The sequence below is a fragment of the Mustelus asterias genome, chromosome 5, assembly GCF_964213995.1.
Source record: "Mustelus asterias chromosome 5, sMusAst1.hap1.1, whole genome shotgun sequence".
Classification (NCBI taxonomy): domain Eukaryota; kingdom Metazoa; phylum Chordata; class Chondrichthyes; order Carcharhiniformes; family Triakidae; genus Mustelus; species Mustelus asterias.
In genome coordinates, this window is record NC_135805.1 from 30,539,144 (window position 1) to 30,551,879 (window position 12,736).

Sequence of the window (12,736 nt, forward strand, 5' to 3'; positions counted from 1 at the left end):
TCATGGTCATGAGTTTAAAGGTCTGGAATGCTTTCCCTGTCAGATAATCAATGCAAGGGTCCACCACTCCCAGGCCAGGTATAGCATGTCCCTAGTCCAATAAAGTGGCTTGGTTACAAGTTCAGATGAGCATCCCTTACTGCATCAATGTGACTTTTAGTTTTCCATTGCCCACGTTAGCCACAGTAAGACTGTCGATTTCATACAATATGTACAATCTGGGCTGCATTCGACCCAAATTTCAGAATTAAAATGCCTGCGTCCACTAACCACAAGACTCTGTTCTCTCCTTGTATTGGGTTTTTATTAAACTTTTCAAGTAGGTTTTGGTGATTACCCCGTGCCTGTTGAATGCGATGCAAGCCAACTTCATGCTGTCTGATCAGTGCTATGACGCAGCTTTCGGCCAGTGCCAACTGCACTGCTGAGTGGTTGCTTGAGTCAGCAGGAGGCCCAGAATTGTGATAGGCTAGCACCGGTTAAAGCCAACTTGTACCTCTGAAAGGCAGGGGTTGTGTGTATTGGAATTTAGGTGGGGAAGATACTGGGAACTCACTCTGATGCAGAAGAATGGCACAACATGGTAAAGAATGTTCTTAAAATGCTCTTGAACACCATACTGGAGGTCTTGGTTGAGGAAATTCAAAGAAAATAAATAATATATCCGCGGGCCTGCAGATATGGGTGATTTAAGATGCAGGGATCATCCCAAACAGTCGCTGCAAAATAAGTCTCAAGGATTCTGAGGAAAATGTGCAAAAAGCACTTGAAGTGTATCATGCCAATGTTAGGGACTTGGAGCAATTCTATAATCCTGTCATCCATGTCAATGCAGACCAGGATCCTTACACGGTGTTTGAATACATTGAAAGCTGTACTGTCAAAACACACAAATGTCTTTGTTTGATGAGACATTGCAGGGAGTGTCTTATCTACAATGTCTTTTCTACATATTCTGCATATTTAAGTCCTATTAATAGTCATTTAGTTAACAATAAATTTAATTTCAGACCTTTCCTCTAAATACACATTTGGTTTCCATTGTTCTGTCAAATATTGCCTCATTTCCAGACAAATATGGGCTAATCATTGGAAATAACATTAGAAAAAGATGCTCATTTTAATGCAAATTTCTGTCAAATAACTTGGTGGGAAATTACATATATTTTGATCTCAATATTTTGATTACAATAATGCTATATATAAGACACTTCAGAGCTGGTGTAAATTAACCTGTGATTGTAGTGATCTTCAGTCATTGTTTGGTGTAGTAAGTCTTAAATATTGGCGGGGCCGGAGGGGTTGCTGGGTAGGATGCTTTTTCAGAGAGGAGGCGCAGACTCGATGGGCCTAATGGCCTCCTTCTGCACTGTAGGGATTTTATAGTTCATTCTATGGTTGCATAAAATGCTCTGAAGACCATGGGTGACTGTGATGGTCAATGCCAGGAATCAATCCCAGAGGGACTGGAGACTGGATGCAACAGCTCGAAAAATGAGCGGTCAAAATCAATAAAATCATCTTCAAATGCCATATCCCACCAACTGCACCACTGGTCTCACAGACTGCTCACTGTTCCACACCCCCATCATTCAACTATCAACAACCTCTATCAATAACAACTCATACCTAATATTTATAACTTCACCTCACCCTCACAGACCAAGCACTTAGCAGACCTAGAGACCTAGCAGGCTCACAACAATATCTTGCAGCTCGCAAGCACTTCTATTCAACCATGACAGCCACATCAACCAAACACATTGCAACATATTCATTGAAACATTTCCTTCTCCCTTGCAGGACAAGGTGGCACCCAACTGGAAGCAGTAGGAGCTAACCAGCATGGGATAGATCTGCCTGCACATGTTTACCCGCATTGTGAAGACAGTGCTTTCCATCATGGGAGAAACATTGCTAAGGCCACAGAAGCAGTAGGAATGAAACTACAGGCTGATGCTAGACTCAAACCCACCTTCCTTCTTGTAGCCCACTTGTCCCTCATCTCACAATCTTTTCTGATTTATGACTGTAAGGCAATTTCTAGTGGGGTTCTGCAGAGCTCTGTGGCTCCCTTGCTCTTTGTGGAATATACATTTTATTTGGATTGGAATATTAAGGATATGATTAAAATTACAGATGTTACAAAAATTGGCTGTGTAGTTGACAATGAAGAATAAACTGTAGACTACAGAAAGGTATCAACAGACTAGTCAAATGGACAGAACAGAGGCAAATAAGAGTTCAATCTGGAGAGATCTGAGGCAATGCAGAGCCATGACGTTGTGCTGGAACTATATAAAACACTATGGGCAGGATTTTCCAGGCCAACTGCGGTAAATTTTCTGGCAGTGGAAGTGGCTCGCTATTCGCTGGCATCAGGATCTTCCAGTTCTGTTGATGTCTCTGGTGTTTTTCATGTCCTGCTCTATCTGCCGCCAGCAAACATGCACCAGGGGAGTCACTGGAAGACCCCACCAGCGGGAAGGTCTGGAAAAGTTTGGCCTAAATCTATGCCTTTGCTTATGCACCCAAAGTGCATAACAAAAGTGAATAGGGCCTTCCTATCCACTCTATCGGAACTCCACATAATTTTATACACCTCAATTAGGTCTCCCCCGAGCCCCTTCTGTTCCAAAGAAAGCAATCCTAGCCTTGGATAATTAAGGCAGGCCTTCCTTCTTGATCGCCTTATCTACTTGTCTAGCTAACTTCATGGATTTGTGGATATGCACTCAAGGGTTTCTTTGCATTTATCCAACCTTGTATTCCCTTTTCCTACCTTGTATTCCTTTGCACTGTTAGCTCCCTCCAAATGTATTGCCTCAGATTTCTCCAGATTGAACCCTTATTTGCCACTGTTCTGCCCACCTGACGAGTCCATTGATATCTTTCTGTAGTCTACAGCTTTAATCTTCATTGCCAACTACACAAACATTTTTTATATGATCTGCAATCTTAATCATATTCCCTACATTCAAGTTCAAATCAAATATGTATCACAAACATTAAGGGGCCTAGTAGTGAGCTCCATGGAACCTCACTGGAAACAGTCTCAGTGACCAAAACACCTATTGAACTTTGCTTCCTGCTTCGGAGCCAATTTTGGATCCACCTTGCCTTAGATCCCATGGGCTTTTACTTTTGTTACCAGTCTGCCATGCAGGGCCTTTTCAAAAGTCTTGTTGAAATCCATGTAGACTGCAACAAGGGGATAAGAGGATATGGGGAACAAGTGGGGAGGTGGATTTCAGACCACTGGGAAATCAGCCATGATCTGATTGAATGGCGGAGCAGGCTCGAAGGGCTGAACTTGCCTATTTCTGCTCCTAATTCCTATGTTCCTATCAATGCACTAGCCTCATTGATCCTCCTTGTTGTTTCCTCAAAAAATTTCAATTATGTTAGTCAGACACAACCTTCCTATAAATGCATCCAGGCACTTGCAGACATCATTTTGGGCATCCAAGGGCATTGACAGAACACATAAAATGGCCATCATGTATCCAAAAGTCTCCAGCTTTGAACTGTAGTGGCAAGAAAGGTCGAAGGTTCAATTTCCAAGTTATGTCGAGTTATTGACTCTCTGTTGTGGGCTACAATTGTTCCCAGCAACCATGGATTATACAAAAAGGGGTAAAGGGGTTAAAAATATGTTTGTGTATGAACGCTAGCTGAGGACAGGACTGCATCGACTGTAATGCTTTTCACAATTGGGCAACCTGCTGACACTCACTGTAATGGCAAATACGTGCATGATGGCTAGTTAAGCAAAGTACCAGAAAGTAATTGTCATATGTGGAACAATACTCCGGCAAAGGAGTCAATGCCTGAAGGAGAGGAGGTAGTGGGGGAAGAGGACAGATTGGAAGAACTATAAAAACTTGCAAATCATTAATGAATCAATATAAAGGGGCATCATTCCTCAGTATTATTCATTTTTCCATAAAATTAAATATAAGAACACACATTTTGGAATGTTACCACATCACACATCGGGCATCTCTTGATACACTGGTAACCAAAGCCTATGACCAAACTAAATGCCTGGTATCAAAATATATTTTGTGATTGTACTTTTGAACAAAGGTATTTTACCTTGATTCTTCTCAGCATCTTCCACGCTACCAATATACACACCCCCTCCTGGCCCTTCACTGTGGTCCACAGTCGGATCCAAAGCATAGCCTGAAATTGGAATAAAAGATTTGAAATAATTGTTTTAAAAAAGGTGATTTATAGAGCAAGAAAAATGACTTGAAATCCATCAAATAACATTCATGCATCTTCAGAGTTCACTGAAAAGTATTTACACAAAAACAAATAAAGTAAGGAACCAGTCAGACAATATTTGTGCCAAACATTGCTTCAAAACATTGCTGCCGATCATCACACCAGATTTGCCATGAAGCAAGTCTTGGGAAACAAGCTCCAATATAATTAGGGGAAAGAAACATTTTGAAGTTAAATGAAGAAATTAGCTGGAATAGTGTTGTAAACCTTGGTCAACCATTGAATTGCTGCAAATATAAAAGTAAAATTCACTTACACATATGGGAACACATTATCTATAATCATTGCAGGATGCCAATATAAATGAAAGGGGAGATGGTAGCACTGTGGTAATGTCACTAGATTAGTAATCCAAAAACCTAGGACAATCCTCTGGGGGGCACAGGTTCAAATCCCACTATAGCAACTGGTGGAATTTAAATAAAATAAATGAAACAAAACAAAATCTGGACTTGTAAGCTAGTCCACGGTAACCCTTGTAAAATCCATCCATTCCTTGCCCTTTAGGGAAGGGAGTCTGCCATCCTAATCTAGTCTGGCCCAAATATGACTCCAATCCACAGCAATGTGGTTGACTCTTATCTGTCCTCTGAAATGGCTTAGCAAGCCACTCTGTGCAAGGGCAATTAAGGATGGGCAATAAATGCTGGCCCAGCCAGTAAGGCTTACGAATGAAGTTATAGAACCGATGTCAGGGGTAGGTTCTTTACCCAGAGGGTGGTGAGGGATTGGAATGCCCTGCCAGCATCAGTAGTAAATGCGCCTAGTTTGGGGGCGTTTAAGAGATCCGTAGATAGGTTCATGGACGAAAAGAAATTGGTTTAGGTTGGAGGGTCACAGTTTTTTTTTAACTGGTCGGTGCAACATCGTGGGCCGAAGGGCCTGTTCTGCGCTGTAATGTTCTATGTTCTATGTTCTATGTTCTAAACAATGAAGGCAGAAAATGTTGGAAATACTCAAAGTCAGGAGTATTTGTAGAGAGAGAAAAACAATGAATATTCAGATCATGAACAACATGTATTTATACAGAAGGATTATAAAGTCAAATTTGACAGTCATGAAAGGAAATGTTAGGGCAGATGACCAAAAGGCTTGGTCAAAGTTGCAAGTTTAATAGCTGTCTTGAAGCAGGACAGAGAGAGAGAGATAGATATAAAGGTTCAGAGAGGGAATTCCTGAGCTTAGGACCTCAGCAGCTGAAGGCTATCAATGGTGGAGTGTTTAAAATCTGAATGCTCAAGACAGTAGAATTAGGAGAGTGATACAAGGTGTCAGCAGCAAGCACTCAGCGAGACCCCCACCCGCTTCTTGATATCCTGTTCCTTAACCAGGCACTGAGGGACTTTAATCGCGGGAACCTCACACCAGAGCTGACCAGCTGGCCACACGGTTTTACATGTTGTGCAGACCACATGGGGCAGGCCTGTCTACAGCTGGGTTAATGCTAACATTGGTGGAATGAGGCCCTTAAATGGCCAGTTAAGGCCCTCAATTGGCGGTGGGACGGGAAAGCCCACCATGGGCACTCCCAGCCAGAATTTAATTCTGGTTGAGACAGTGAGGTTCTGTTATGCCACCATCCTGCATAAGAAAATACCCTTCACGATTTCAAGCTTACTACTAGTGACAGCACAAAATTCTGACTTACGGTACACTACCTCCAACACTTATTAACCATAGCATTTTGTTTCTATACCCTTGAGAATACCCTCAATACCAAGGGGACTAGGAGGGTAAATATGTGGGGTTATGGGGATAGGACCTGGGTGGGATTGTTGTCGGTGCAGGCTCGATGGGCCAAATGGCCTCCTTCTGCACTGTGGATTCTATGATACAGCTATGTATCTTTATCATAATTCATGAATTTCTGGTAACTGCTTTCATGAGGCGCCTTAACAAACTCTTTCAAAGTCCACATATACTACCTCGTCTGCAATCCCTTTAGCTACAATTTGGCACTTACTCAAAATCTGTTATGAACTTGCCTTGTGCTGGTTGTTCTGGATTGGCTTGTGCATATGTTCATTAATTTTACCCCAATTTTGGATTTTATGAGTGTGGACAGAATTTAATTGACACGCGAAATAGATTGGCAGCTAATTCAGGACATATTAACTTTACTGATGCATTCAAAACTGGATAGAATTTTTGATCAAGCAAGAAGTAAAGGTCAGGTACAAAGAATAAAGTAAAATATATGCAAACCTGGTTCTAAATGACAGAATGAGCCTGATGCACTAAATGCCTTTTGTAACCGTTAAGTCTTTTGTATTATTTGTCACTTATCCCAACCATACGCATTGGTCAAATCTCATCTCCTGGCCAGTAGGGTGCTCATTTCTTACAGCGGATTTAAGAAAAATTAGGGAATTTCAGAGACCTGGGGCGGAATTCTCGGATTTTGTTTGCCCTGCCCTCACTGCCAGCAAGAATGGAGAATTTGGCGCTCAGCTAAAGCTCCTTTCACTGCAGCAGCACCGGAGAATCCCAGCTGCGGGCCAGGTCGGAAGTTTCTGGCACTAGGTTGAAATGGAGCTCAGGAAAATCGGATGCCGGTCCTTGTTCTTCTCAAAGCACTGACCGAAACAGGTGCGAGTAATCTCAGCCCCATTACCAGCTTGTCGGCATGCACACCATAAGAACATAAGAAATAGGAGCAGGAGTAGGCCATCTAGCCCCTCGAGCCTGCCCCGCCATTCAATAAGATCATGGCTGATCTGAAGTGGATCAGTTCCACTTACCCGCCTGATCCCTATAACCCCTAATTCCCTTACCGATCAGGAATCCATCTATCCGTGATTTAAACATATTCAACGAGGTAGCCTCCACCACTTCAGTGGGCAAAGAATTCCAGAGATTCACCACCCTCCTCAACTCTGTCCTAAACTGACCCCCCTTTATTTTGAGGCTGTGCCCTCTAGTTCCCTTTCTAAGTGGAAAGAATCTCTCCACCTCTACCCTATCCAGCCCCTTCATTATCTTATAGGTCTCTATAAGATCCCCCCTCAGCCGCCTAAATTCCAATGAGTACAAACCCAATCTGCTCAGTCTCTCCTCATAATCAACACCCCTCATCTCTGGTATCAACCTGGTGAACCTTCTCTGCACTCCCTCCAAGGCCAATATATCCTTCCGCAAATAAGGGGACCAATACTGCACACAGTATTCCAGCTGCAGCCTCACCAATGCCCTGTACAGATGCAGCAAGACATCTCTGCTTTTATATTCTATAATACCCACACACACCCACACCCACTCACACCCACACCCACCCACACCCACTCACACCCACTCACACCCACACCCACTCACACTTAAGGAATGATCTACAGTCAAAGGGAAACCTGAAATAAAAACATAGACTGATGGAAATATTCAGGAAGTTTAGCAGTATCTGTGGAGAGAAACAGAGTTAATGTTTCAGGGCATGAGCTTTCATCAGAATTCTGTACAGAAATAAGTGCGAAGCAATCCACAAACCGAGTTCCATGCAGGGAAATTAATTTGAACCACATAATTTTTAACAGATGTGTAAAATTGCAAAGCAGTAAGCAGACTGTTTTGCTTTGCAGATTGCTAAAATATGGGGATGGAAATCACTGCAGTGAATCAAGGACACTCAATACTTCAAAAATGGAAAAAAAATCAATACTTTAACTTGTCTTGGGGGCATTTAGATGTGCATCATGCTTTCTGTACCAGTCTGTTCCAATGAACTGGACCAGAAAACAGCTGCGCTTCAGTGCCCTATTTACAGGAGAACAGCACAATCTAGCTAGTGTAACCAATGTATAACAACCAGCCTTTTAACAGGTCAACAGAAGCACGGAATTCGAGGCTACAGCTGGCGCCCTGGCAAAGAAAATGCAAAGAGGAACTGAACAATCGTCAAACACAAACATCTCAACTTAAGAGTGAAAATAGACTATTTTTTAATGGGAGGTTGAGTCTGACACATGGGTTGAAGGACAATCTTGCCTCCTTTCTCTGGTCTAGTGCAATGTCGCATTATTAAATGCTGTAAAATGTTGCTTTGCCAAGATTAGTTGCAAGAAACTTTGAAGTGTTGAATGCCAGAAAAGCTCTAAGATGTACTGTCACTTATTCAGTTCCTAACTGAGGCACAGAAACCAGAAAGATCACTGTCCAAACCTAATTCAGAGTCATTAAGTGAGCTCAGCAGGAATGAGCTCACTTAAAAAAGGAGATAGTAACACTCGAGGACCATCCAAAGGGGATTCACCAGGCTAATTCCTGGGATGACAGAGTTGTCCTATCAAGATAGACTAGAATTGTCTGGGTCTGTATTTCTTGGAGTTTAGAAGAGTAAGGGGTGACCTTATTCATACATACAAGACCCTGAAGGGGCTTGACAGTGTAGATGGTGAGAGTCTTGAACAAGAGGACATAGCTACAAGCTAAAAGGTTGGTCAATTAAAACTGAGTGTAGACATTTCTTCTGGCAGAGGATGGTGAATCTCTGGAATTCTTTGCCTCAAAGGGTGGTAAAGGCTAGATTATTAGATGTATTCAAAGTGGAGGTAGATAAATATTTGATAGATCAAGGAATAGAGGGCTATGGGGAAATGGCACAGAAAGGAGTTGAAGCCAGCATAAATCAGCCTTGGTCGAATTGAATAGCGGGACAGGTTTGAGGGCCTGGTGGCTTATTCCTCCTTCTATTTCTTGTGTTCTTGTGATAGCAAGAACAAGGTGGTGCTCCTGCAGTCAAATTGCCCACTATCATTCATTATTAAGGCTCACATATGAATGGGCAAAATATTATATGGTATGCCGGGTGCACAATAAAAACACTCATCAGGAAAAGAGGGAGAATTAGAGGGGACAAAGACACAAATGTCAAGAAATTACAGCATTATCAACATACTGCAGAAGCGCTTGCTCAACAATGTGAACTCTGGAGTTTCACTATGGTAAAACAGTCAGTAAATATACTCTGAAATTGGGGGTACATGATCACCGAACATTAAAGACAGCACCACAGGTTGATAAAGTCTTTTAGATAGTTCATGGAATTCAATGTTATCCCAGGAAAAACAGAATATTATAATTGTTAAGAGATAATGATGAACCTACATTAAATGATGAACCTACATATGACTGCAGTCAGAATATTGTGTGAAGTATTGGGCTCACAGATATTAAGACAAAATTTGGATTCACTGTTGTGAGAAAGTGCAAAAGAACAAAAACTTGAAATATTGGGTCTTTCTTCATTAGAGCAACACGATACACTAGAAATGTTTAAAATTATGAAAGTATGGGATGGGATAGATGGAAGCCAACTGGCTCCAGTGGTGGAGGGATCAAAAATGAAGAGCCGTGGTAAAAGGTTTTGAGAATTATACAAAGGGCAGGAGAGATTTCTTTACAGGGAGGGTTGTGAGAATGTGGAATTCACTTCTAGGATTAGTAGTTGAAGCAAAAACTGTAACAACATTGAAGATCAGATTGGAGAGATTATTAATAAGCATTGGAAAAATATGGGAACATGGTGGGTAAATAGGATTAGGCTCACATGGAGGGTAAACACCAATACTGGTTGGGACAAATGGCTGTAACTTTTATGTATTTCTCAGATGCCAGGGTAAAGAATATTACTCAGCACATGGAATACAGTTGCAAATGGAAGAGGAGCAGCCAGAAGTCATGGTCCATGTTCCAATCAATGATATAGGTAGAAAATGTGTTGATACTTAAAGCAGAGGCTAGGGTTTTTTAAAAAAAACAGGACTTCAAAAAACAATAATTTCAGCATTAATCCGAGTGCCACGTGCTAGTGATATAGAAACAGGAAGATGATGCAAATGAATACATGGCTGGATAAGCAGTGCAAAGGGGAAGAGTGAAATATTCTTGAGGAATTAAGGAAAGATATGACTGTACAAAATGGCAGGTTGCACCTGAACAGAGCAATGTTCTTGCTGAGAGGCAACTAGTATTATTGGGAATGGTTTAAACTGATTTTCTCTGGAGAGGGGGAAATCAGAAAAAAGCAGAGAGATATAAACAGCAGTAAAATTAGAAATGTCCGAATAACTGCAGGGACTAGATTGAGGAAAATAACAAAAGGAAAGAGCTGTTCACTTGTGCACTCGTCAATGTCCTTGTGTCACCAGTAATGCTGGTGAGCTGCTGGCAGAAGTTGCTATGTGGCATTATTATTGCACTAACAGAGATATGGTTCAAACAAGACCAGGAATGGGTTCTTAGTATTCAGGAATGATGGGTGTGGGGTGGAAAGTAGAGTGGGTGCAGCAATATAGATTAGGACAATTTACAGTTCTAAAAGTGTAAAGGAAAGACAGTACAGAGCTGGGAGTTTTGTTTTTAAATAAAACTCCAAACAATGATGAGATAGAGGAAATCTGTCAGCAGATTTCAAAGGCATGTACCAACAATAAAGTAGTAATATTCAGAAACTTTAATTGCCCTAATATAGACTGCAAAGAACAGTTATAAGGGTTAGGAAGGAGAGGAATTTCTGATATGTGTGCAGGAGAACTTCATCAATCAACATACCTCTCGTCCACTAAGAAAAGGAGTGTTGGATCTGGCTGTGGAAAATGAAATAGGAGAAGCGGCGTACGATACAGTCTGTGATCATTTAGCTAATGACAACCACAACATAATTCAGTTTACAGTAATTATGAAAAGAGACCAGAAAATATCAAAGATATTCTGTTAGAGACGAGCTAATTTCAGTAATTTAAGATGGGACCTAGCAAAGGTAGATTGGAAAAGGCAATTGCAGGGTAACAGAGCAATGGAAGCATTCAGGCACAACTAAGCATATTCGTTCGAAAGAAAGGGGTAAAGCATCCACAGCTTTAAGCTGGGATGTGGTTTGCAGTGGTCCTCCCCAAATGTCAGTTTTGGATCTATTATTCTTATTAATTTTTTTAAATGACCTACGCCTGATATTAGGCCATAACTTCCACCCAATTGTGTAAGACCTGTCCCGCTGGAATTACAAGAGTTTAAAGCTTACCCAGCTGTTCAGGGAAACTTTATTCAAACCTCCGCTGGCTGGAGCTGCTTGGAACCTGCAGTGAAAGAGTCCCCGAAAGCCACAACACAGTGCAACACCAGCAAACTCGGGGAGGCTGTGGCCCCTTTTTTCCTGAACTGGCTGGCGAAAGCAGGTAGATTTGAAGGGCCCAGTGAAATTGACATGCCAGGGAGAAGTTGTGTGTCCAGGTAAGTAACTATTAGTGTAACAATGACCGAACCATCCAAAGTTAGAAATTCAAATCGCTTTATCGGATAGTTCCCAGCACAGCGCAATTGTCCAGGGGAAGTTAGCACTTCTGGACAATTGTGGCGTAAACTCTTGGAATTTCCCCCTAAGGAGCCATAAACTTGGCACGGTGCTAGACAGTGATGAAGATAGTTGTAGACTTCAGAATTAAAGATATATTAAGTCAGAAGTGGGGAGGGAATTGGGGGTTCGTGGGCTAGTCTGAGGTCATAGAACCTGAAGGCAATCCAGCAGGCAAGTGAAAAAACTGATCATGGTGCCCTAACTAAATAAAAAAAAACCTTCTGCCCTTAGTCTGCATCGCTTGATTCCCTCCCTATTCACGTACCCATCCAGATGCCTCTTAAATGTTGCTAATGTGCCTGCTTCCACCACTTCCTCTGGCAGCGTGCTCCAGGTACCCACCACTCCCTGCACGATTCAGCAGTTTTCATCTCGCTTCAAAACTGGCAGGTTTGGAGGTCCAGAAAACTTGCCAAAGTTAAATTTAAAATGGTGGATAAACATGAGGTGCTCAGTCTCATTATATTTTTTTTAATTGACAACCTGCCTGATGTAGCGAGATTGGTTGCTTGTCCTGGCTCCATTAAAACCACAGTTGGGCAAGCTGGATCAGTATTCAAATGTTTAACATTCCACGCAATATAAACCTGCTTATTTTTGGGGGCCTTCATCGAAAGAGACAAACTATTCTTTCTCATGAGTGGGTCAATACCCAGAGGTTATAGATTTAAAAATCAATGGCAAAAGATCAAGAAGGGTTAGATGAAGAGAGTTTTCAGGATGTGGAAAGCTCCACTTGAAAAAACGATGGAAGCTGATTCCAAAAAATAATTTTAACAAGGAAATTGGGCAGGACTCAAGGATGAGAAACTAACAGGGTTACAGTCAAAAAGCAACAGTGTATCAGTAAGCATGTTTGCTCTTCCAAAGAGCCAGGACAGGGACAATGGGCCAAATGGTCTTTTGTGCTGTAGGTTTCTATGATTTCTGTTGAAGTTGTTGAATTTGGGTTTATGCCAAGGTCAATATACCCTCCACATGCAACGTTTAAATTTTTTGTGGCGCGCACATACAGTAAGTTAAGGGACTAACTTGTGTGTGGCTGGATGGAAACCTCTGGGTTGCAACACAGCTGTGCAGCTCAGAGGGAACACTGGT

General features: G+C 41.8%; 1 protein-coding gene across 1 annotated transcript in view; it reads right to left on the minus strand.

The window, feature by feature from the left end:
• Positions 1-12,736, minus strand: part of cdc40 (cell division cycle 40 homolog (S. cerevisiae)) — a 133,663-nt gene that overhangs the window by 86,876 nt on the left and 34,051 nt on the right. Inside the window, exon 4 of the mRNA XM_078212365.1 lies at positions 4,099-4,188. Coding sequence (XP_078068491.1) covers positions 4,099-4,188 — 90 coding nt within the window. The remainder of the gene's footprint in view (positions 1-4,098; positions 4,189-12,736) is intronic.